At 44.6% G+C, this 27,432-nt stretch overlaps 1 protein-coding gene across 1 annotated transcript in view; it reads left to right on the top strand.

Annotated features, from left to right (window-relative positions):
- Positions 1-12,299: 12,299 nt before the first annotated feature.
- LOC119393447 (glycoprotein antigen BM86) overlaps positions 12,300-27,432 on the top strand; it is a 63,594-nt gene continuing 48,461 nt past the window's right edge. Inside the window, exons 1-2 of the mRNA XM_049416253.1 lie at positions 12,300-12,494; positions 15,806-15,940. Of these exons, the coding sequence (XP_049272210.1) occupies positions 12,428-12,494; positions 15,806-15,940 (202 nt within the window). The 5' untranslated portion in view covers positions 12,300-12,427. The remainder of the gene's footprint in view (positions 12,495-15,805; positions 15,941-27,432) is intronic.

Raw genomic sequence — 27,432 nt, 5'->3', positions numbered from 1 at the left:
CTTTTGACGCCTTTCGGGGACTCTTCACTTGCCACGTATATGACTCTCTTTAAAGAGGCACGTCAACTCTCTTTTGAGATCATTATACTCTCTTAGGAGAGTCGTGTGACCCACAAAAGAGTTAACGTGTCTCTTTAAAGTGAGTCACGTGGCAAGTCAAGACTTCCCGAAAGGAGTCACACATACTATTTTTTTTTCTTAGAGTGAGTAGTTAATTTGTCACTATCTTCATATGAGCTTATTAGTCGCATTTAAACCATACTGCTACAAAAGCGATGGGTTCATTTACAGCGAGGTTAAGAAACCGGTAGGCAAAATACAAGGGACAGTCAGATGCTGCCGATGACCAAATCCCTCGAGCAATATATTAGCTGAAGGCGCAATGAACAGCAGGAAAGTGCCGGTCTTTGAAAACGCACTCGTTCGCAGCTGCTCCACTCAGACTGGGTAAAAAATTCGAGTGGTGGCACTGCGAACGAGTGGTTTTATTAAAAAAAAGCGAATCACGCATTTTATAAAAAAAAAGCGATCTCACGATGAGTGTGGAACTCAATCAGTCAGCGAGCGGACAGTATATAAATACGACCTTCATACGCCACGCATGACCTCTATGCTTACCAGACTGCGCGTTAAGCGTACCGGTAGCAAGCAATAAGTAGTAAGTGTCGGTAGTAAGCGGTGCGAAAGCAGGCTCGATAATCCAAATCGATGACGTAAAACCTCGGAGCAAGTGTCAGTGAAGGGGTGGTTATCGCATAGAAATATTGGTAGACAACTGAATCACTGGGCTGATATTCAGTAATACAATGTCGCCTTTACAACAGCCGGTAGCCAACATTTGTTATCAATAAGTCAACATTCAGTCAACAGTGGAGGAGACCAGGAAGATTTAGCCAACAATAGCCAATTGGCCTTCAACATAACCAAAAACCTTGCCATCATTTTACAACATTAGCCAACATTAGTCATCATTAAAACAAGATAGAATCAACAGTGGAGAATAGCAGCAAGAATTAGCCGTCATTAGCCAGTAGGTGACCAACAAAAACACTCATTCATCCTTTATTATCCTATGTTAGGCAATACTGCTCATCATTAAATCAACATTTAAGCAACAGTGTAGTTACTAGCAAGGATTAGCCGACATTAGCCCGTAGGTGGTCAACATAAACAATCACTCATCCATTTTGATCCAATATTAGTGAACATTAAACCAATATTTAATCAACAGCAGAGAATACAAGCAACAATAGGCAACACCAGCAAGTAGAAATTCAGCATAAATGATGATATATGGGTTTTGATGGCGCAACGGCCAGGCTTGCCCAATGAACGCCAAGAAGACTTCTTGATTTCGATGAAACAATAAAATATTCGTGGTACATGAAATGTGGCTGTACAGTGGCCTAAAACCAATCGCAAAGAAGGGCGTAAACGTACTTATATTTAATAAAATTTGGCAACGATTAATGGAGTGTGCTATGTCCAGAAGTATTGCTTCTGAAGGGATGATGGACTGAAAAGAGGTCTGTAAGACTAACACCATTGCCTCATAAAAGCCCTTGCACACAACAAGGGTGAAGAGGCATGTGCTATACAAATGCTAAGCACGTAACAGTGAGTTCAGGAGCGAGGCAGTGCTACGAGGTTATAGAACTGATAACTCGCAAGGAACGGGTACATTGAGAAAACTTAAGAGAGACCGTGTGTTGAAAAGAGGTTCTATACAATGAAACATTGTCGGGTGTAGTGGTACGTGCTGTTAACATACCATAAGAAAGTGTCTTTTTCTCAGAGCCTCCATCTGCTGACACTCGAGAAGAACGTGGAGGACGGTCAGCCTTTCGCCGCAGCTGTCGCATACAGGTTCACTACCAGTTAGCAAAAAATTATGCGTGCCAAATGTGCGCCCTATCCTCAGCCTACATAACGGGACATCATTTCGTCGTGATTTTGTTGCCTGTTTAGGTGTACCTAGCTGAGGTCTAATGGGATGCAGTTTATTGATTGTTTGGGTGTCCCGCAACCTTTGGCCAGTACTGTCTTGGTTGTTTTCTAATGTAAGGTTTCACGTCTAGGTGGAAACAATTGTGGTGGGATTGCAGGATTTTGCGATTTCGTCCGCTAGCACATTACCTTGGATACCTCTGTGCACCGAACATATTGTGACATGCTGGTTTGTACTTGTGCAGTGTACAGAGGAGTGAATAAAGTTTATGTAGTAGAGGGTTTGTGTGTTTCCTGAATGACAGCAACGATGAATCGACGCTTCGAAAGTCAGTGAATATCACTGCCTTCTGGACCTTTGTTTTCATAATATGCTGCACAGCCGACATTACCGCGTAAGCATCTGCTGTGAAAATGATTGTTTCCGAATTAAGTACATCTGATTCTGAAAATGATGTACCAACAGAGTTTCCATTTGGGCTTGTTCGTAAAACATTGTCGACGAAAATAGCGCTGGATGAACAGGGACACGAGAAGAGGATACACAACACAGGCGCCTTTTGTTGAAAGTTAGCGCCTGTGTTGTGTATCTTCTAGTGTACCTGTTCATCCAGCGCTATTTTTGGCTATGATGGACCAACAGCTGCATAAGAGACACCAGCGTGTGACCTCGATGCACCCGTCTAAAGTGTAAATTCCGTGTAAAGCCAGCATAAACAATCACCTAGCCATCTTCATCCAATATTAGCCAACATTAGGCATTTTTTAGCCAAGAATACCAACTGCCAACCGGTTCTTACAGTATACCTGTAAACAGAGCGGGTAGGAGGAGAGGAGAGCCGACGAACAGAGCGTAACGAAGGGAAGAGTGAAACAAAAGAGGGCCGCTTTTGAGTCATCAAACGTGCGTACCTCCGCTATTACGGCAGCGTTTCGAAAAATTCTCCCCGCGACGTGTTTTTGACAGATTCGTGCCCAGCTGCAACACCACAACTGAATTTCGACCTCAGGGTGGTTCAGGAGTCATTAGTGGGGCCCTAAATATAGTTACGTCCAATCTGCTCTGTGTCTATATAGTTGCCTCTAAAGTTACGGCTCATGTGCTTTATGTCCGCTGCTTGTTAGTATAACAATATAAACGCAACATCGTGCTCTTTTCAAATCAGTCTTCTTTTTTTAAACAACTGTTGCCTCACTGCGAAACAGCTAATCCGTCTGGACGCGAACATTGTTGGCGCACTGAAAACCACGGCGCAAACGGTACGCTCGCCCACCTGTTGTCCTTGGGAGCCGGGACAAACTTGCGGGACTTGTTTTGGAAGTATTCCAGCAACAAAGCATGATGCACTAATAGTGCGAGTCGTAAAACACCGTGGTCCACAAGCACATAGCGAGCCGACGCCGGCCAGCGCTCACCTCACCAGAACTATCCACAACGCAGGCCATAGAGAAAGGGGAACAACGTAAAGGACGGTCACTGCCGTAGAGCCATGCGGCCGAATTAGAGAGAAAAAGAATCGAGTATGCTGCCCTTACCCAACAATTGCACTGGGCACACTAAGCGGCTGCTTAATAAAGTACGTAACTTTCGGTTTCTGTTACTGGCCCGTGCAGTTTCAACCTTTGCCGTGCCACATTCTACTTACCTTGCTCACGCCGCACTTCAGAGCTCTGGCTCTGCCAACACCATCTAGACAGGTGTCGGCTTTGCTGAGCATTACGACGACGGCTCACGGCGAAGAGCAGCCTAAGAAAAAACAACACCGTGCACAAACAACACCGTGACACCAGTGCGCGGCATAGCGCGCGCGTACCTATAGCGAGGACGAGGAGTTACAGTGTCCTCTATTGGACTCGCCTCTCTTGCGTGCTAGATAGGATAACCAAAGATGACGCCGGCGCGCTCCTCATATGCTTGGCTATCAGCGCTTTGCGAAAGCGCTGTGAAAACGTTCGAAACGAGTGAAGTATTCACAGTTAAAATAATAATCTGGAACAGAAAGAAAGCGCATAATTGTTTACTCTATCTGTTTACGGAATGTGTACAGTGAACGCACATTGAGCGCGGTCGCCGCGATGGGGTATCCCCAGAAAAGCTTCTTGCATTAAAGGGGTCATGAAGCACCCCTTGGGCTTGTTGAAAAAACACATCCTATGGAAAGCTGACACGGCTATGAACTGCTCTGCCAAATATTACAGTCGTGCGCGCCGCGTAAAGGCCACAAGCGGAGCGCGAAGTTGCGGTTTCCCCAGGCACCCTCTTTTCAAACAGAGGCCGGTTCTCACTCTCGTCGGTGGGCGGGGCGTCTGCACGCTGACGTCCCGGATCTGCCAGTTTACGTCGCAAGAGACATAGCATGCTTATTGGCCGATAGACGACGTAAATCGAGAGCGGCGTTCGGATCAGATGCGCTTCTTGCCACGGGGTGCCGCCCCTTGCCGGCGCCGCACTCCTCAGTACATGGTAGCCGCACTCACGCACGCGAATCACAGCGGGAGAGTGATCGCGTTTCATGACGCGCGCTGACGTAACTTCTTTCCCCCGTGCTATCCCTCCCTATGTAGCTTCCAGTGCGCTCGTCGGCACGAGAAAAGAGAGAAAGCGCTGAGAGCGTGCGCCAAACCCCCGTAACTCCGCTCATTCTTGACGGATTTGAGAAATTTTTGCGGCAATCGATTCGGGGGGCAGTAAACTCCGATACTGAGGTCATTAGATCATTACTTGGAAAAGTGGTTCATGACCCCTTTAAATGCAGGCGATTTTTGAGGGCGAACTATGTGACATGCTCTCTTACAGTGGTCTCTCTGCATAAATAAATGTGGCATACGAGAATGAAGCCTCAGTTCAGCGATAGTGTGGCCGCCGCATATTTTTTCTCTTAATTTTTATTTGCAGATACTGCAAGGCCTCCGGCCCATGAAGGAGTGTATTCAAACTATACAAACAGAAAATGAAGGTAAATGCATTTAATGACTTGGCATCATTGTAAAAGTAAAATAAATAACGAAAACATACATTGAAATACATAGCAATGTGCTGTATACGTATTGTTTATAATACAAGAAAATTACACTCATATCAAGGTATACTTCAATGTCAGCCATTTACATCAAGAAAACTAATGTTTCCAATATGCTAGGTAAATGAAGCCAACGAGGCAAAATCCACTGCTTCTTCAGACAATGCACTCCAATAAAAAATTGCACAAGAATAGAGAGAGAACTTATGGACATCAATGTGGCTAACTGGCTGCCTAAAAGTTTTACTCTGGTGCGTCCTGGCTGAAAGTTTTAAAGGATATTGAAGATAACGCTCCCGTGATAACCTGAAGTCCTCGTGATAAAGTTGGTAAATGAATTTTAATCTAGATACCATCTTGGGCTGCTCAAGTTTTTGAAGGTTAGCCTTATTACGTAAATTGGTTACACTAGCATGTCGGGAGGAAACGGCATACAGTGAAACCTCGGTGATACGAATCTCACGGGGCCACCAAAAATATTCGTATCATCCGAAATTCGTATCACCAGAAAGCATAGAAAATTAGCATGCGACAAAAGAAAGCTGTAGTACATTTTCATTTATTGTGTTTCAGGGCCGCAGCAACGTCAGGAAGAACGCTGAATGATTGTCAGTTAAGTTTTTACATGTCGACAATCATACCAGCACTCGTAAATATACGGCCCGTACGCTCGTATTTAATTAATGGAACAGGTGTGTTGCGGCCCGCGACAGCAGTAGCCACTTCCAAATTTTAGTATGCTTTTTTGCATGACACCGGAGTACTGCAGCGAAAGTAACAAAAGAAGCGCTTTGACGCGATGGATCAGGGCAACAAAATTACAGGACCACGGTCCTGTGTTATGATTTTGTCATCGCGGAGGTGTTGGGGATGTTTTCTGGGAGATTTACGGCTGTGCCCGCACAAGTGCAACCTCAACGGTCGCGCATGTTAACGTTGTGAAGCCTGACTCCTTCGCCAAGACCATCCTCGCCTTCTTTCGGTCCTCGTCCACCTTTCATAGGATGTCTGATGCACAAAGTGGGCACGTGTATACACAGTACAACGACAGCAGCCCCCGTCGACGCGTTAGAAAAAAAAAAGCATGGCGCTAATGTCTTCTGTAATCTAAACGCGAAGGCACACGGATGCACATAAGAGCCCCAAAGATTCGCGCACACAATGTCGGAGCCCGTGACGCGTCTCTGAAAGTTTATTCTGAACGTAAGAAAGGTGTTTTTCTTATACCGTGATTCTGACGATTTGGCGGTGCGGCGCGCATGCCCACGCTTGCGTTCCCGCGCTCGCACGTGCTTGGCGCGTCTTCCGACACAGCGCGGACGGCACCTCTTCGTACCTGGGCGCAGGGTTGCCACTGACTTTCGAATAAATGTCGCCAAACGACGAGCAAAAAGTCGCCAAAAGTAGCCATTTTTTTTTACAAATTTCGCCAAAAAAGTCGCCATTCTAGATATGTGCGGCATACCTAGTATAAATAATCTCCACTCACGTATAGCCCCGTAGAATACAGTACGATCCAAGACCCTTAGATTATATTGACGTTTCTCGATGCCAGTCGTATCGCCCGCTTCACCATGGAAGTGCATGTTGCTGCTTCTGCGACTAACCGCAGGATGTGCGGGGTGAATGAATGAATGAAACGCTCATGATATCCTTCCATCCCTCTCCGCTTGTTTCAAAGGTAATATTGTGGTAAACCTTGGGCGAAAACCGTGAAATCGTTGTTTGTAGACAGCTTTATGTACCCTTATATAAATTAAAAGCATTAAAAGGTTTATTGAAGGTAACATGACAGAATTCTTACAGGAACCAATCATTAGTGAGTCTTACACCTTTTCAGTGTGAGCTTATATGATACCGGACGCCACCGACCCTTTCTTATAGTCACTTATACCTACACGCGTCAATCCTATGCGTTATTAATGAACAGGTAGGCAATGTAAAATGTTATATCACGCTCTCCGAGAACAGTGGAAAATGCCTCAATAAATATTTTTTTATTCCAGAAATAGCCGGGTATCCGCCTCTCTTCGATATTCCAAAACAGTCTTTACGAGCTGAATTGGGAGTACTGCAAAAGCGAATAAGTCGCCAAGCTATTCAGAACAGTTTGAGCTTTGGCGGAACAAATGGTCGGAACACGCGGCCAACCCGTCGTCTAGCCCCTTCAGAAGCGAAGCTTTAGAGAAGCTTAAAGCACCGAAAGCTTTAAACTTATAGTCAAACACTACACCCTCGCGGTTTACAAGGCGGTCCACTGACTTACATTTTGCTAGAATGTCGCTGGGGGGTCGTTCCAGTACCTCTTGCATCTAGATGAATTGACGAGATACACACGAGTTACAGGACGGACATACCGAATGACGCGTAATGCGCTCATTCTACTCGTGGGTCTAAAACCAAGAAAAATAGAGAGAATGTTGCCGCTCATTCGTTGGGAAGACACTCATCTTAGGATGCATAACTCAGTGGAGACCTAAGCCGAAAATCGCCAAAAATTCGCCATGTCGCCATTCATAATTTTAGGTCGCCACGGGCCTCTTAAATTCGCCAATTTGGCGAAAAGTAGCCACCATTGGCAACCCTGCCTGGGCGGTAGCGTACGTTCGTATCAAACGTCGCTGAGTGAAAATCGGTTCGCAACAACCGTACTCCATTACATTGCAGGTCAATGGGCCTTGGCCGGGACCAACGAAAAATTCGTATCACCCCGAAATTCGTATGAGCTGTGATCGTACCACCGAGGTTTCACTGTATATGAAACGCAAAGCTAGACTTTGCCCTCTTTCGACTTTTAAACCAAACGCCGCTGTCAAGGGCTCCAAATAACGTCTGCATACTCCAACTTAGGTCGCACTAGCACGTTGTTTGCATTTAGTTTAACTGTAGGAGGAGTATTACGCAGTTTCCTCTTCAAGAACGACAGTTTCTAGTGCACCCCGAATACGTTTTCAACATGCGTTTTTAACATTTGAGGTTACTCTTAGGTGTGACGTCTAAATATTTAACGTGACGAGTTCTCGTGATAGTAGCATTTCCTGAAGAGTAAGTGAAGGGGCATATTTTTGTTGACCGACGCAGTGGAATTTGTTTTAGAAGGATTTGTTTTTAATTCCCACCTTGCACACCATGTGTCAGTTGAGTGTAAATCATTATTTAGTTTGATTTGGTCACCTTGACTAGTTATGAGCATTTATAACGGTATACGGAAGTAACCGTTCTTGCGTGGACCTTATCAAAGCTTTTCGAAAATAATTTCTTTAAAAAAATTAAGGAAACTAGGTCTGCGGCGAAGTGCGCACGCCATCGGCAACATTCCTTTTTTTCTGATAAGTTCTTCGACGTTTCAATCAATCAATCAATCAATCAATCAATCAATCAATCAATCAATCAATCAATCAATCAATCAATCAATCAATCAATCAATCAATCAATCAATCAATCAATCAATCAATCAATCAATCAATCAATCAATCAATCAATTTTATTGTGTAACATACATATAATGACTAGTTATTATTATACAGGTAGGACCCCAGAGCCCAGTGAAAGGCCGTTGCAGGGGTCCGTTTTTTAACAGTAGTAGGTACTGCTGAGCTACAGAGCAATATAAGTGCATAAAAGTGCAACAAAATACAATAAGTACATTATAGATACATAGCAATACATAAATGCATATAACCACAAAGAAATCGAAATAATATTTATTAATTCAAGTATTACTGTTGTGAGTTTTGCAGGTGGTCGCGAACACATTGTTTGTACAAATGAAAAGATGTGGATGCTGCGATGGTACAAGGTAAAGTATTCCAGAGTTTTGATGCAATATAAGAAAATGAATGTGATCCGTAGTTAGTCCTTATGCGGGGTATGTATAATGGTTTACTTAAGGTAGTACGTAAGGAATATGTGGGCGTTTGATATGTTAATGCTATTGACGGACATTGAACAGCGTTATGCAAAAGTTTGTGGACAAGTAGTAATACACGATAATTGACCAATTACTCAAGAGGCGTCGCACTCTAGGTTTATCGGCCTCCTCAGCGAGCTTCTCCAGCTTTTCGTTCCTTTTAATTAAGTACATTCATTGGTTGGTGCAGCTAAGAGAAACATGAGCACGTGCCGTGCCTTCATATTTAACACGATTTCTACAGGATCTATTTCCATTCATGTGAGCTTGCCAGTATCTACAGCATTAAAACGTGCGTAGACCAAAGCTGAAGACCGTAGGCTTCGCGACTGCTGTTAGAAGGAGAAGCAGTCTACTAGGCGAAACATGTGGTATCGTGCAGCGCCAAGTCGAACAAATATCACAGCAACGTTCCGTGGATTATAGTTCTTCAAACGACAACAGTACACAAGCTAGGACAAGCACGAACTAGAAGTAGCAGTGAAAAAGAGGAAGTTATTGCAGCAAGTAGCTGCAAAGTGGGGTAAAAAGGTGCAGAGACCGCAACGGAAAGTTTTAATGCGCGACATTGTGAGGTAAGCTTTCCGGCAATTTTGGTGGCAAAACACAGACTATAACTCAAAAGACGTGGCACCTTTCCGAGAAGAATACATGCTGCTCCATAGAAAAAAAAAGCAGGCAGATCCCACGCATTGTGGGAATCGATGTAATGCGAAGCAGCCAGCAAAGAGCTGCATACATCGTCTTGTATGTTATTGAGGAAAATGCGTGTCATGGTTTTCATGTTAACTCCTATTATTTATGTTGGCCACACAGTAACGTCGCGCAATACCAACTTCGGGGTAGATCAAGCTAGCGAAACGGCCGCCAGCGCACCATAAGCGTGGCACGTAAGTCATGCTGTACATGACATGTGTGTCATGACTTTCATGTTAACTCGTGTTATTTATGTTCGTCACACAGTCATATCGCAAGATACCAATTTCGGTGTATATCAAGCTAGCGAAACGGCCGCCAGCGCACCATGAGCGTGGCACTTATGTCATGCTGTACGTGACATGCGTGTCATGATTTCATCGTGTTTTTATGTTCATCACAGAGTCACGTCGCGCAATACCAATTCCGGGGTAGATCAAGCTAGCAAAACGGCCGCGAGCGCACCATGAGCGTGGCAGGTAAGTCATGCTGTACATGACATGCCTGTCATGATTTTCATGTTAACTCGTGTTTTTATGTTCGTCACACAGTCACGTCGCGCAATACCGATTTAGGGGTAGATCAAGCTAGCGAAACGGCCGCCAGCGCCCCATGAGCGTGGCACGTAAGTCATGCTGTACATGACATGTGTGTCATGACTTTCATGTTAACTCGTGTTATTTATATTCGTCATACAGTCATATCGCAAGATACCAATTTCGATGTATATCAAGCTAGCGAAATGGCCGCCAGCGCACCATGAGCGTGGCACGTATGTCATGCTGTACATGACATGCGTGTCATGATTTTCCTGTTAACTCGAGTGATTTATGTTCGCTACACAGTCACGTCGCAAGATACCAGTTTTGGTGTATACAAACCTAGCGAAACGGCCGCCAGCGCGCCATGAGCATGGCACGTAAGTCATGCTGTACATGACATGCGTGTCATGATTGTCATGTTAACTCCTGTGTTATTTATGTTCGTCACACAGTCACGTCCCGCTATACCAATTTCGGGGTATATCAAGCTAGCGATACGGCCGCTAGCACACCATGAGCGTGGCACGTAAGTCATGCTGTACATGACATGCGTGCCATGATTTTCATGTTAACTCGTGTTATTTATGTTCGTCACACAGTCACGTCAGAAGATACCAATTTTGGTGTATATCAAGCTAGCGAAACGGCCGCCAGCGCACCATGAGCGTGGCATGTAAATCATGCTGTACATGACATTTGTGTCATGATTTTCATGTTATGACTTGTCATTAGTGTTCGCCATACAGTCATGTTACGCCATATCAATTTTGGCGTACATTCGATTAGCCAAGCGACCAGGAGAGCACAAAGTCGTAGGCGGCTAGATAGATAGATACGCTCAAAGCCGCAGAAGTTCGCTAAGAAATGCTTCGCATTTAAAAAGGATAAGTTCGGGTGGAGCAACTTGAATTTGGGAGTGAATCAACCTAATATTAGGGTCGATATGGCAGTGGTCAACATAGGGGCCAGATGGCGGGAAAAAGGCGACCAGCGTGCACGGGCGAGCGTCTGAGTGAGCGCTTTCTGCTAGGGGTGTGCGAATATTCGAGTTTCGAATTCGAATGGAATAATATCAAATTGAATAATTCGATTCGACCTTCGAATAGCTAGTATTCGACGTTTCGAGTAATTCGACAGGACGAATATCTAAAACACTACAAAGGCCAATGGTGCAACTTGGTTAGGGTGGCGTGGCTAAAACTAACGCTAACGTCGTTACATTAGGCCTTTCGTTAATACTTTCACCAATATCCTGGTTTAAAAGCGACCGCATGTTTATTTTAAAGGAGATTATGTCATTTCCGCATGTAATGACTCCAGCAAAGAAGGCCAGTGAACAGTCTGGGGGATTGACTTATTGACCTTAAAGTCAATAGCTTCAAAAATACTTCAATGGGCCCCTGAACCCACGAAAGGATGATCATTTGAAATACTTGAAAGAGCATGGAGGTGGACTTTATCCAGGTACCTTCCTATCCTTGCTACTTAGGTGCCTTCAATTTTCAATAAAATCTTTTGTATTCGATATTCGATTCAATATTCGATATCTTTGGCTACTATTCGACACTATTCCATTCGAATTCAATTCGACATGAAATTTCACTATTCGCACACTCCTACTTTCTGCTACTCACCGATCATCGCAGCCCTACGCCGATGCACACATCTTCCGCGTACAAGTGCTGGCATCACGTGCCTGTTGTAGCCGGTGGCTGTTTACCATTTCTAGAGTCGCAATCCAAGCTTCACGTAGCTTCTTACCCTGAGGACAGGTGTGAAGTCTGGCACAGAGCTCCGTTGCGCACGTCTTGCACTGCGGCACCGAGTACAGGCCTATCATATAAGACGACTTCAAAGACAGTGACTGCATATTGCAGTGTTTTCAAGTGGTGTCAAGCGTACAGCTGAAGCGGGAAAACCTGCCAGTTCAAGCAGAATTACGGAGCAGGTGGCGCGGGAGAATTTCGTTTTCAGCGCGCGTCGGTGCTGCCGTAGCGAACGCGCCGATGGTCCTGCCTAGCCAGCGCGAGGGTGTTGGCCTACCACGTGATACCGGCGGCGACGCCAAGCAAACCACGGCGTGCCGCGCGCGCGCAAGGGGAGAGGACAGCATGGAGAGTGAAAAGGGGCCCCGCGGCGGCTGCCGCGGCTGCCACTGACGTGCTGACGTCTCGTGGCGTCGTGTCGGACGGACGTGTATTCATTGAGCTACTATGGAGATACTCGTGTGCTTGTAGGAAAATAGTGTGAGTGCGCACTCATCGTTCTGTTCCAGACAAGACGTGCCGCTTTGGATGTAAAAAAAAAAGAAAATGTTCAAGGTGACGGTGTTTGTACTCGTCGGCGCAGTGGTGCCCAGTGCTTTTGTTGAAGCCCCAGGTATGTGCTCGCTTCTCGTGTCAACTCCATCAGTCCTCACTCTTTTCTGTTCTTTTATTTGTGTGTGTGTGTGTGTGTGTGTGTGTGTGTGTGTGTGTGTGTGTGTGTGTGTGTGTGTGTGTGTGTGTGTGTGTGTGTGTGTGTGTGTGTGTGTGTGTGTGTGTGTGTGTGTGTGTGTGTGTGTGTGTGTGTGTGTGTGTGTGTGTGTGTGTGTGTGTGTGTGTGTGTAAATTGAATGATAACCCGTGCCGCATGTTGTCCGCGGTGCCTGCTGTGTCGTTTCAGAGTTGCGGGATAGAAAGTGTGTTGCGAAGTTTTAGGCGTAAGACTAAACGATTAAATAATCGCGAGTGGAAATGTAAGCCGGCATGTACTGAAGCTCTCGCTCAAAGTGACGAACGGCGAGGCGCGTTGACTCGCGAAAAGTTGGCGGCGAGCCACCACTACGGAACGCCGACACACGGCGAGCTCTAGAATGTTCTTTTTACATGTGCTCACCGTGAGCGCGTATACGGCCGCATGAAGAGACTTGTTATCGAAACGTGTTTTCCGCAGGCAATAAATACTAAAGAAATGCTCTCTCTTGCCGTGGCAATGCAGGGAAGGAAGCGAGTTGGTGAACTGCGCTGCAGTGTAACATAGCGGGAAGGTTCGGCGCGGCGCGAAATGCGGACGGATTCATTCGGAGGCGGGACGGACGACTTCCGATCGTGCAAGGTGCCGGCGGTCGCGTTGAAAGCCTCGACAGTCAGAATGCCCCGAGACGTTCCGTTCCTCTTCGGGCGCACGGCGATATGTCGCGCGCGGGTGTTTTCCATTTTTTGCGGTCGTCACTTAAAGAATTAAGGCAGCTACGGACTAGTGGTGACAAGCCTGAAGGAAGTGCGGAGCTCTTTGTTTCTCTTCGGTTTTCTTTTTCTCTTCTCCTCTCTTTCATTTTCGTTTTCTCCCTCTCTCGGTTTTTTCTATCTCTTTTTCGTCTCTGTTTATTCCGGTCTTTCTCTCTCTAAGTCTTTGGCGCTGTTTCTATCTCCCTTCCTCTTTTTCTCTCTCCCTCCCTCTCTATTTTTTATCTCTCTTTCTTTGATTTTCTCTCTTTCAATCTTGCTCTCTCTTTTTCTATTTTGCGTGTCTGTTTCTATATCTTTCTCTCGATGTCTATTTCTTTCAGTCTTTATCTTTTTCTTCCATTTCTTTCCATCTCTTTATTTCTCCCTCTCTCTGTACTCGTTCTGTCACCCATCAGAGTTACTGCATCCCACGCCGGACAAATTGGCACACGTGTTCTGGGAGCGGCGTGCCGGTTCGTGATTATGAGAGCTTTCTGTTCGCTCTGCACGGATTAACGGTCAGCTTAAACAGCTCTGCTGTTAAAAGTGACGTCTAACTGGTTTCGACCTCTCAGCAGCTAACATAGTGCACACGGTGGTGCGATCTCAGCTGTTCGGAGGTTGGCGCCGGTACACACGAATGATGGCGCCGTATACGAACGATGCTACCATGGCTCCGCGCGTTTTGTGTCCTGAGAATTGTCAAAACTGATAGCCTCCATGTGGCGGTAATGCGAGTCTCACTGGATAGAGTATTCTCGCATGCGCTCCCATGCACCGATGACGATATTGACGTGAGCTTCAATTTGTTTGCTGCGAATGAGTCAAGCGGGTATTTCTTGTATTCGCGCTGCACTGCCCAAATACCAAATCGGAATCAAATTTATTGGATGTCGAGACGAGCAATCGCTAAGCAGTTCAAAATCGGGATGCGACAGAGGAACATCTTTTCTGAATCCCGCGTCGCACGACAATTCTTGTATCACGTTGACAGCGATCTAGTGCGCGTACGCGACTTCTACGCCAGGGCTCGGCAACCTGCGGCACCCTGCACGACGTCAGAACCGCCCTAACTAACCGATGACCACCTCCTACTAAGCGATGAATCCACGACTTTCTGCGTCTGTCGGTGAGCAACCCTGATGTAGACATTTGCGAGTTGGCTAAGAATGTGCAGCACCAAAAGTCGCATTGAAAGAGCTTTTTATTTATTTATGTTTTGTTTGCTTGTAACTTATGTTTATAAATTGCAGCCTTGTGACATGCATGCTGAAAATAAACATGATTTCTATTCCAGTTTTGTATATCATGATTGTCAATTCGCCGAATTGTCCTCTTTGTCTGCACAGCACTTCCCCCCCCCCCCCCCCCCTTTGCCGTGCGGCCCCCGCCGTGTCAGCTTCATGCAACTCTGCCCTCCGCCTCGAAAGTTTGTCGATCGGCGGCTTGTTTCTGCGCCTATGAAACATATATGCATTCTGATTAAAGTAGTTTTGGATTATTAATATAAGTTTCATTCTCATTTTTAGTTTTAGTATTGACGAATATGCAGCGCATGTGGAAATCTTTCTTACGCGCGAGCGTAAATGTCCCATTTATCGAATCTCTGTCGTGGAGTGTGTCCCCCACAACTAGTGCGACATGGTTTTAGCAACCTCAATAATTTTATTTTAAAATAAAAAAAAGGCGTCGTTGCTTACCAGGACGCATGGGCGTCAGCAGAATTTTGTCTTGCGGGGGGGGGGGGTACAAAACCGTGTTGCATAGCGGCTGGGGGAGGGGGGGGGGGAGCGCTGGTGTAGCTTGGGTGGGAGACAGTGCTGATGTGGCTTGAGCGGGGCAAGTGCCCTTTTTGCACTCCCTGCCGACGCCCATGCCAGGACGGCTGTCTACGTGAGCGTGACCGATCGTCATTCACGATTCATTTGTGTTATCGCTTTTCTTACACATATTTGCCCTCAGTGTATACGGAATGGAACATTGAAGCTATAGTTGCTGAAACAAAAACACAGAAGGGACAGAGTTTCATGTGTGTGCGCGCGCTTTTGTGCGCGTTTTTACATGCATTGGGAGAGGAGTTCTTCAAGCTTGTGCCATTTCTCCGACTGCTGGAGTGCGAATCCTGTGATCGCACAGAATTATAATTTGCGCTTACTACATCATTTACGAGTTACTTGCACAAAAATTTGTTTTAGATGTTAAATCGGAAATCTTTTGATAGTGGAACAAAATCACTTCCAGTTAAGCGCTCCTAAATGATTACCAGAAGGTGCTTTTACTGAAGGAAAGTAGTGCTGAACTAAAGATAGCGGCAATTATCATTACAATGTCTTAATTAAGACATCATGGTTCGTCAGATTCCAGACACTTCGTCGTATATGTAGTAGATATGCTCTGCTGGCTAGAATCACTAAGCTAAGTTAGTGAAGAGAAATGTTTCTTGTGCAGACTAGATCCTCCACTAATATTTTTTTTTTACAGTTGAAGACATCTGTACATCTGTGGGAGACTTTTGCAACACCTCCGAATGCGTGCCCAAAGTAGACGCCATGTCGTTTACGTGCAAGTGTGACAATGCACAACAGTATTTCAATGCCAGCGCTCGGCGGTGCTATCGTGAGTATGAATTTGTGACCTTTACTGTCAGTGTCTTTTAAATGCGAATCATTTCTCCGCAGACTAAGGGTACTTTGATCTTTTCTGTCTATCTCTCGATCTGCCTATAATACGCCTGGACGCTCTCGTGGTCGTCTCCTTAACTTTACGCATACCCTAATTGGCATAGGAGGATGTGAGTGTATGCATGTCATGACGTTAATAACGTGACATGGTTGTCGCGCACGTCATGACACCCTTTCCCTCAGTCACGTGTGGCGCATACCCGCTTACCATGGCCTTTATAGAGAGGGGGTATGCGCCAAACGTAATTCACAGTCAATATCAACTCAGGAACAGCGAGAACAAACTTTGGAGATGTGATGCCTACGTGAGAAGCGTTGTCAGTGAGCGAAAAATCAGATGGACACAAAAGAATAAAGAACACGACTTGAGGTGGAATTTAACACAGGCATTCTGCGTGGCAGTCCAGTATTGGACCGCAGAGCGACGCCAGTGCTTGTATCTGCGTCGGGGAAAAGAGCCTGTACAGGCTTTATGTCGGGGCAACGTCAATCATGGTTGCAGTGTTGGCTATCCGATTTGATAACAATGTAATAAATATTACATACGCACTCATATGACTCCGCAAGCTGTAGTCAACTGCTCGGCTCCAGAGGTATACGCCGGCAACCGCTACTTATGATAGGCCTGTCATCGCACCGCAGCCTGCACTACGTTTCGATAAAACTAGCATATATAAGCTCTAACGCGAGTGCCGACGTTACGTCGGACTATAAGCTACCCTTTGGGCATCAGAGTAGTCAATGTTTTTAGTAAGGCCACGATATGCGCACAACTAATCAAAGTGCAGAGATCTGTCGATTCGCCTCGCAGCACTGTGCTCAAAGAAAAAAAAAAAAATGCGACATAGGCTGCAACTCGCTTCCTGCTTCGCATGGCATCGACTCACACAATACGTGGCATCTGCCGTATTATTTTTTGTTGGCGTCGATAGAGGCACCGAAATCATTCATGATAAGATTAAGATAGTCATCTTCTTTCCTTCATTCATAGCGAGGGTCTCGTGCCGGCAGACTTGGTGCCTTTAGGCAGTATGCGAGGGATTATTGGTCAGCTGCCAGCTCGTAAAAAGATCACGTGCTACGTGACGACAAAAGACAGAAAAAGAGTGTTCCACACTCGTCGCCATGGCTGCGATCGGCGCTGACTAACACTCCTAGGTTTAAATGCACATATATATCCTATAAAGTAGACGGGGGGATGACCGCCGCCGTAGCTCAGTGGTAGAGCATCGGATGCGTTATTCGGTCCCCGCCGGCGCCAAACTACCTTTTCGTCCACTTTACTTTCTTCACATTTATATCCCAATTAATACAAATAACATCCCCTATACTTTCCTTGGCATTATTGTCTGTTAGTTCTCATTAAGATAGTTTCACTCATTCATAATAAAACTGCACTGACAAAAATTTGTACACTTTGATAACACACTATATATACGAAAGAAATGGCCAAAAACATTTGGACCTTTGCAGCATGAACTTATTTATCCATCCTTCTTCCCTATAAGCACGATTCAACAGTGGAATCAGTTAACTGACACTGCGGCTAGAGTTCTCAAGACTTCACAAGACGTGTATTTTATTTGAATAATTATACTATTTACAACTTCTTGATAATCTTTAAGCTATGTGATAACTGCCGATTTGTTTAGACGTTTGTTTAGGCACGTTTAGGTGCCTGTTTATTCGACCGACGTTATCCTTTCTTGTTACTGTTTGACCCGCCGTAGCAGTTCCCAACAGGGTGATGTAGATTCAGCATTGAATGAATGAATGAATACTGAGGATTGTTGCGCAAAGAAATTACGCGCTTAAGACGGCTCTAGGACGAAGTGTTTTAATTTGATAGCTGGTTTTTGCTTGTTTAATCTATGCATGTTACCTAGCTGTATGATCTGCAGGGACCTGTTTTAGCAAAACTCGGCCTATTTTTTGCAATAGCAACGACATCAGGACGCTCACCGTGTATTCGCATCGACAATGTTTAGTACGTGAAAGGTCTCTGCTGAAAACAGTGCAGTGCATTTGGCTGCAGGAAGGTATGAAACTGGTAAACGCATCCTCATACAATCAGAGCGTTATGCATTGAGTTTTTTAGTACTACTTCTGCTGAAATGGGCCTTGCGCTAGTGAACACTAACACGCATGGATGAACCGTACAGAAGACGCATTAAGGCGCAGTCACTGCGCTGTAGACAAAGTAATCTAAAGTTAGTGCTCACGATGCCATCTCTGGATGCTGCCCGGGTTGTTGTCGAAGGTCGTCGGCTCGAAGGTCGTCGGCTCGCCCTTCGGAGCGACTTCTCTCTGCCGCGAACGTGTTTTCGGCGGAACGCAAGCTACCGCAATAATGGCATTTACACTGAATCAAGCATAGGACCTTCACATCATCAAAACACCCAGCATGATTATGTCACGCAGCGCCACAGTGCGTTGAAGGCATGAAGCACTGCGGTGAGTCGGCGAAAACTGCATATTCAAGCGAATTTAAGACATGACAATCGCCGAGATGAGCTAACAGCTAAATCTTGATCTTTTTCGCACGCCTTTCTTTTGATAATTGTTGTTTGGTAGATTAAGCGACCAGCGAAAAAGCTTGGGGGTCTTTTTACATTCGTTCGCGCTCGTTCAAGCCGGAGAAAGAAGCGCGTTGGAGCAACATCTGATGCGAAAAATTGTTGCGGATGAGTGTGCCCAACGCGGAGTTTTCTGAACAGTTATTGCGATTCCGTGTTTTGCCATAGTAAAAAGGGACAAACATCATTGGTACTTAATGATAATTCTACCTGCGGTCTACGAGGCCGTGAGGCAGACGCGTTAAAAAGTCACTGCTGGATAGCTGATTTAATTACACAAATGGCAATTACATTGTTTACCATAATGAACACAGTTTATTGTCGTAGGCCTATGGAAATTCTCCCACTAATAATTGTACGCAGCAGTAATCAAAGCACGGAACATTTGTCATCCTTTTATATACGTTTGCCGTCTGCTAAATGATACTAAAAGAATGTTTGAACCACGCAACATCGGGAGACTGAATTGCTTAACCTTATCCTTTTTCACGCGCTTAACGACGCTGTATTCGTTAAACTGAAATTTAAATGATGCGCACTTCTCAGACAGGGGATACAGTGTACAAATCTTAAGCAGTTGCACGCAACATTGCGCACGTGTTTATGGAGCAGAGCAGCACATGAGCGATGATTTGCTTAGTTCGTGTACAGATGAACGTAAATATTGCGGTACTCAGTACGACGGAAAAGTTCTTGGCCGCGTACTTCGTAATAGAAAAGAAAGAGCCTACCAATCTTTGTTTTGCAGCTACACTAAGCACGGTGGTTTACGTTGCCTTGAATTGAAATCACGAAGAAATAGACACTAGTTGTTTTTTTTTTATGGGGCCTGGGGGGGGGGGGGTTCACGCATCTTTAGGGCTTGAAACCGCGAGAATAGGGAGTCGGCCCACATAGGGCCGACTCCCTATGCTTTGGTCTATTCTAACTTTCTTTTTAATATAATTAATGGACGCTTGTTCCTCTCAGACACACAGAGCCACGTCTCTAAGCGCAGTGGCTTCTTTTGAATTTATGTATCGTATGCCCTCAGCCAAGTGTTGCAAGTGTCTTCGTCTATGTGCGACAAAAGCTGCTTGTTATTTCATCCTACACCAGGTACAACAGATTTATTTTCAAGATTTTATTTTATCGCCTTTCTCGATATTACCGCTGCATAATGGGCCTTGCTAATCGGGCAGTCTCTTGATAAACATAATGTAGAAGTAGAAATGTACACGGACCAAATGGATCCGCGAGCAGCAGTGAAACGCGACAGCCAGGGCAGCGCGTGTAGTGGATGCACGCGCAGCACTATAGCGCAGAGGAAGCCGCTCTTGCAAGAGTGCCACGACCAACAAGGGACAGCTCACGCACTACCGTTCAGCACAGCCCGACGGAAGTACATGAACTAGCACGAGCGGCTTGAGTGAGCCGCATGCAAGCGCGAGAGTATGAGGAACGAGAGGGGAGTGGCAGCACGCGCGCTGCTAGCGAGAGCGCCGCGTGCAACGAGACACGGCGCACGCAACCGAAATGTTAACAAACCACCGCGGACAGAGCGCTGTCGACGACCGCGGGCAAGCATATTTTCCACAAAGGGGGCGCTTTTTAGCACTGAGCGGCAGCGCCGCCTAGCAGAGGTTTTCTTGCCTACATCGTTGCTCTAGGGTCTTATAATCTCCTCTGAACTATCGTCAGCTCGAGGGAGAGGGTTCGATTCCCGGTAACTGCGGCCGTGTTTCGTTAGGGGCGAAATCCAAGAACAGTCGTGTGCTTAGGTTTAGGTGCACGTCAGAAAACTGCATAATTTAAATTTTTTTCTCCCTCTCTTCGGTGTGGAAACAAAGCTATATTCGCGCAGCCTATCGGTGCTTGCTATGACGCCGCTGCTTTCGGGCAGTAGCCAGACTGACTACTCATGATACACAGACAAATGCCAAAAAACACGGACACTTTCAAAGTAGAACTCTTGTAACAAGACGTATGTAAACGCGCTGCTGAAATTTACTTATGTGAGGTTTCGTTACAGGTGAGGGAATGCAGGTGAGCTGTATTCCTGCCGCGTGAAGTTTTGTGATATTTTGGCTAGACTGATTAGTTCTATTTTTACCTTTAAAAGGCTGTTTCACTTACTGTCCTATCGTGCTTCTTTGTCTGCACGTATAGATTTGCACTCTTGCTTGCACCACCAATGTCATTACTCAACCTGCGTAGACGGTGATGGATATCTTGAAGCTAGTTGCATATTTGAAAACGGCATTGACCCTCAAGGTAAGAGCTCATAATTCTTACAACTCACACGCGAGCCGTGGCTTGAGCTTGTAAACTGATTTACCCGCATAAGCTTCTAGAAAGTTAGATTATAAACACGCTGCTCTCTCTCTACAACTGTAATCGCACTTGAAACATGAGATCTAGGCGCGCTTTCATATAGAACCTTATTTATTTTAGGTAGACGCGTAGCGCAACGTATAGTCATCTTCACTGACTTCAAGTATATATTTAATTATAGCATAATGATACCAGACTATCAAGAAGATGGCGGAACTCCTCCATTTATCTGTACAGAGCTGAAACGTCAAAAGTTTTTATATTCTTGCATACCATCGCACTGAACAGGCTGAGGGACGGAATAAGCAGGCAGAGAGAACGGGTGGCCAATACGACCATTCCCCTTATCTTACAACGTATATACATGAATATATTTGAGTTGGTATATTCTGCGAGGTAAATTTAGAAAGTAAAGAACAGATAGCACCATACTACAACGGCTTGACCTAGCGCTTATTACCGTCATAAAATCGCAGCATAAGCTGAAGCATGCGTGTGCCGTTAGAGGCCCATTATGACGACTGGGAAGTTGCGAACCAGGCTTGGCATTTAAGTATGTTATTGTAATAGGGGTACAGTTTTCGCTTGTCGCCGTCAACAGAATTGCCGACAACACAACACGTAAATCAAGTGTATCGCTTGTCTTGCAGCAATTCGTAAGCGCAATTGCGTTGATAGCGGAGGACGAGTGAAAGAACCTGATGGTGAAACCGGGTTCGAATGCGTATGTCCTCAACGGTCTCAACTACTCAATGGATCATATTGTCTTCGTAAGTATACTCTTCAAAGTGCTCCTCGCGAATGAACGTACGCTCTTGTTGAGCTTAAAAGTTGGCATACAAGCACTGGTACAGACTATATAAATTTCAGTTTGATTTCAATTCAATTTTTATTCACAAAAAATAGAGGACGAACATTCGGATGGCTCCACAAAAAAAAAAAAAAAAAAGAAACTGCATTTTCCTGACGTTTAGGAGCCTATTCGCTGCCTTCGTAATGGAAGAAAGGTGCAAATTTTAAAGCATCACTCCTTCACTAAAGAAAGAACCGAGTTTGTTTCGAAACAATTAGAAAATGAAACCATTTCTCTGTTTTAGCCATTCAAATTAACCCAACCAGGCAGGCAACTCCGTCGATATATGTTTTGCTTCAAGTATATAACTGAAGGACTGAAAGGAAGCTTATTCACACGATATCCTCCCCAAGGGCTCTTTCGTGCATTAAAGACGTAAAGTATTGCGGTAACTAATTTCCGGTTTGTGTTACGAGTCCCATTGCAAATATATTACGGTGCCTCATCGTGTTTAAGCTTTCCCTTATTGCATTTCAGCTGACAAAGCCTGCACCTCGGAAGAGATCCTTAAATGTGCGGAAAGAGGCCGCCAGTGCGTTCTTTTGAAAGCAGAAGCCCATTGCAAGTGCCCAGATAACACAGTAGAGCTTGAAGACAAGTGCTCTGGTACGTCTAAAAGCGTACATTTTCGTCAAATTGTTCGTGAAGTCGTTTACTCGCGTTTAAATATTCTTACCGGGAATTTTACCAGAGTGTTAAATTACGTTACTTAGGTAACATGGTCACATCTCCGAAAACAAAGCAATCAGCTGGTTTTGTTCTATTTTGGCGTGACCTGTGCGTTTGTTAACTCCCCTATTCGTCTCATCGATGCAGTATTATTAAATGAGAGAGTGGCTGTCGTTACTAGCTGACGTTCGTCTAAGTTTAATTTTATCCTACGCATTTTCAGGCACTGTGCAACGGCACAGCTATGACCGTTGTACAGACTTGAGCGTGGGGTTATGGGCCTCCCACTTTTATGTAAAACACTTCCTTAAAGGCCGCCTAGCAATGAGCGTCCAGCTGTTAGATCTTAGAAGCGGTGTTAATCAGCTAGCGTGTTCTGTCTAACTTTCACCCATTTATCCATTCCCCCAGTATAGGGTAGCAAACAGGACTTGCATCTATAGTTAACCTCCCTGCCTTTCCCTTCTCTCTCTCTCTCAAACCACTGCTCAAAACTAAATCTTTAGAGGGAAATCTTAAACGCATAATCTCTCTACAAGGTCTTGCTGCAGTTTCATTGCGCTGCTTCCCGTGCTGGAGAGACGCCGTATTAAATCGGAACTCATGGAATTGTTACACGGCGGACCGTTTAGTATGAAGAGACTTCTGGGCCCGTGGCCAACCAGAGCTTTACAGACGTACGCTCTAGAGGCGTTAAAACGCTTTTTAGGGGCGAAGCTTCTTAAGGCGGCACCCGTTCGTCTCTCGTAGTCGTAGTAGTGCGTAACCAGTCGTAACGCTAGTACCAGATCTTGACCTCCAAGGTGGTGCCGGTGGGAGATTTTTCCTGCGCGTTGTTGAACAATAAAAAATTCGCAGCGTGCGCGTTAACTAAAAGCCGAATTCTTCTGTCTCTCATTCCCCATTAGCAGCCATTGGCATGTTCCAGTAGGAAGCGTTAGTAGAAGTAGAAGTGTAAGTGTTAGCTAAAAGCCGACTTCTGTCTCTCATTCCCATTAGCAGCCATTGTTTACCTCCAAGGTAGTGCCTGGTGAGATTTCTCCTGTGCGTGATTAAACAATAAAAATTTTGTTCAAAACGCCGTTGATTGATGAAATAAACCAACGAAAGACGCCAGATGTTTTCTAAAAGCAAAACGAAAGAACGCCAGATGTTTCTAAAGCAAAACGAAAAGACGCCAGCTGCTTAACGAAAGACGCCAGATGTTTTCTAAAGCAATGGTTTTCTAAACAATGGAAATTCACAGCGTACATGTAAAATTAAAGTGAGCTGCAAGTCGTCATAACTCATCGAACCTTTAGTAAAAACGCGCCCGATCTCACGTCGGTGATGATGTACTGGGCAGAATTCACGGAAGATTCACGGTTTACTGATGAACCTCCGCAGCTTCGCCCACTCATCGTCGTTCACTCCGTGGATATGCTGTGATTTTTTATTTTTAAGACAGCGGCACTGCTGGCAAATATTAAGGAATTTATGTTCATATTACATTAGGTCGCTTGTATGTATGTCCTACTTATTATATGTATTATTATATGTATTATTATATGATACGTATTATATGTGTGTGCCGAAGTCTATGATGTGTCGACTGTTATGTTGCCCATATGTGTGGATTCATCCCCATAACGGCCAGACGTGTTGACTGTCATATTGCCCATATGCGCGGATTCGACTCAATGATGACCAGATACATTATCAGACATCACTAACTGCCTTTCGGAGATTTTCTTTTACGTTACGACGGCGTTCTTGATATGTGTGTGTGTTTTTTTACATATGTGTGCTCGTGTGTTCATTTTATATGTACTACTGTTCGTATGTTTATTTCTCGTGTTGTATGCTCGATCCACTGAAGAGGTAAGGAGTAGCCGGCGCCTTATCTGTGCGTCAATATCTCCTTCTACATCATATAAATAAAAAACGCGTTGAATTATACGAGAGCAGTAACAAACAGGGCTCATTAATATTCAGTTCGGCAGCGAATCGCCATAAAAAAAGTTTTGTGTTGTGTGAATTGCTCTATTGCGTGAACATTAACTTAATGCTAATGATTTTAATATGTGAACGACCGCCCTTCTGTTCGATTCTCAAATCTCGTGCGTGACAACCCCATTACGAGCAAAATTATTACCTGAGAAAACTAGAGTACCCCGCGCTGTACATGGGAATCTACATATCTTGTAGTACACATGAAATATAAAGAGGCTTCTTTTGATCGATACAGTGAGTGTAAAATTAGGTGTATACCGGCAAACGAGGAACATTTCTTAGATATCTAACGCCTTGTGGATTAAGTCTGAGGACGGTTTAACTGACTTTTAGCAATATAGTTGGAGCCCGGCCCAATATTGCTGCTCGTGCTCGTTAGGCTTTTGGTTCTTGCACATCGCTATGGGTCCAACCAGGCTTTAGCCTTCGCATTCAATGAAAGTTCTAAGTATCCTTCGAAACATGACGTCGTATACAACTTCGTATGTGGGCGCTGCGATTTCTCTAATAGCGCCTTTCAAAGCGTGAATATCGCAGCTCCCATGTTAAATACTGCAATACTGCAAAAAAAAAAAAATCATTTTTCCCAAGTACTGACGTTTCCTGACTGTTGGCAATTTCAGATAAATGCACCTTCAAAAAACAAGCTGATTGCACGACACCACTCAGCTCGTGCATTGTGCGGGCTGGCAAGGAAATTTGCTTCTGCCGTCCTCCACTCCAGTGGGATTCTTCATCCAGGTATTGCATACCAGGTGGGTGGAACGATAACTGAAATATTACCTGGTATGAAGATGTGCTTCGTGAAAAAAAATGTGCATACAAGAAAATCTCTGCAGTGAAATCGAGAAACACCGTTTAACTGGACAGAACATTCACGATTGCCAATAACGCTTCATTATCGATTCTACACTGTGTACATCGATTCACCACATAGCAGTAAAAGTAGCGTCTTTCCGTTGAATACAAATGAAGTAGAGTACGTTAGGGTTTAAAGCGCACTATGGATTACGCAGGAGCGCATCATACGCACTGGATAATAATGATGCCAGGTCTCTACTGGGGTACTCTGTGAATTGCGCATTTTAATCTCACGCCCGCTTTTATACGAACATTCAAAGTGAACATTAAAGTTGATAATAAAAAGGATTTTCTTCTACAGAGTGTTTTTTATACAACACAGAACATTTTAAATAAAACTGTCATGACAGTCAGGCACCTGTCGTTGTCGCACATGAACTCTATGGTGAGGCAGATATATTTTGTCGCAGCTAAAGTTACGTTGAAATTACTAATTAACAAAAACTTCTTAACTTTTTTCAAGAAAACTAAGGCAGTTTTGTTTCACCCGCGAAACAAATGCTGTGCAGTCCCCCAATTAGTGCTGAACAATTCCGAAATAGAAGTTGTCAATAGTTTCAAAACGCTAGGCGTATTTTTCTCGAGTAACTTGTCCTAGGATGATCACATTAATTACTTGCTGAAAAAGCTGTCAAAAGTTGTGGCCTCATGCGTCGACATTGCTTTACCCTCCCTCTTTCAATTAACAATATTTTATACAATGCTCTATTTTCCTTTACTCTGACTTATGATGTACTGATCGGGGGACGACAACAAAAGAAAATATAAAAAAAACTGCTTTTACATCAAAATCGTGCAATACGCATAGTTTTTAACGCCCCTTACCTAAGTCACACACAGGGCATGTTCGAAAAGCTTAAAATTGTAAGCGTACAAAACATTTACAATTTCAGACTACTTCGGCAACACAATTTGGAAACAAAAAAGAAAATTTCCCTTCTAAAGACATTGGCGAAATTGACAAAAAATGACCCTGCATACCACACACGCCATCCTGAGATATGGAAAGTTCGAAAATGCCGCACGACTTATGGAAAGCAAATGCTCAGGTGCACATTACCTACATTACTAAATGAACTTGCCAGAGATGGTACGGACGTATCTTCAATGGCTTTGAACGAGTTACGCAATATGTATGTGCAACTGTGATTGTTTCTCTTTGTTCAATGTACTACATATGTTTGTTACCTTCATTTGAAATTTAGCGAATTTCCAGTAGTTTGATATGTACAGATTAAATGTATCAATTACTAAGAATTGTAATCTAGAAAAGTTCTTGTAGTTCTGATGCGTATATATGGTTTTTCCTTTGTTGATGCCTTTACGTACTTTCTTTGTGCTTTTTTGTTTCCTTTATGCGTTGCTTTCTACCTCTGTTGTTGTTGTAATTTCCCACCACTGTATGCCATAGTCTGGTGCACGGATCTAGTCAAGCCTTTTCAGGCTTTTTGTCCGTGCACCAAACATCTGTCAGATGTTGAATAAAAATTGAATTGAATTGAATAATAGATTCGAGGGCAGCCGTTTATATGGAAAAGTTCTAAGCCGTCACGAATTACGGCATACCCATTTTTTGGCAATAATAAAATGTGCAGTTAATTTGTGATAGTCATCATCAGCTTTCAACGGGAATGTCGAAACCTAGAACGCGGGTCGCGCGGGAAACGCAGTCACTGTTTCTTCAGACCGCAACTTCCAGTGACGAAGAAAATACGAACTGTGAATGAAGGCGCTTTCCGGCTGTGCACAGTCGGGGAGAGCGAAGAGTAATCTCGTCCGCAGCAGCTGACCGCGTTACTTTAGCGTGGGATGTTTGGAGCTTATCAGTTTCTTTTCCGTCGCATGCAGCATAGAACTCGGGCAGACACTGCGGTGCTTGTGGGCGCGCAGGAAGCACAAAGGAAATAGTTAACATGAAACAACTTGTTTCATATCGAACTTGGTTTCAATACATGCATTGAAACTCGATTATCAGTATGTCAAATTAGCTGCAATTTCTGTGATCAACCCCCCCCCCCCCCAAAAAAAAATAAAAAAAATTGGGGGACGCTTAAGCTTCGCCTTTAAGAGTTGAACGCGATAGCAATATCCTGCCCCTAGTGCGCACTTCGAACACTACGAGTGTTTAACAGAATGCGCGCAATAAGGTGTATGCCTTATGTA

This window comes from Rhipicephalus sanguineus, chromosome 5 (genome assembly GCF_013339695.2).
Source record: "Rhipicephalus sanguineus isolate Rsan-2018 chromosome 5, BIME_Rsan_1.4, whole genome shotgun sequence".
In the NCBI taxonomy this organism is placed as follows: Eukaryota; Metazoa; Arthropoda; class Arachnida; order Ixodida; family Ixodidae; genus Rhipicephalus; species Rhipicephalus sanguineus.
The sequence above is the reverse complement of the archived record's forward strand: the minus strand, read 5'-3'. Positions and strand labels throughout refer to the sequence as shown.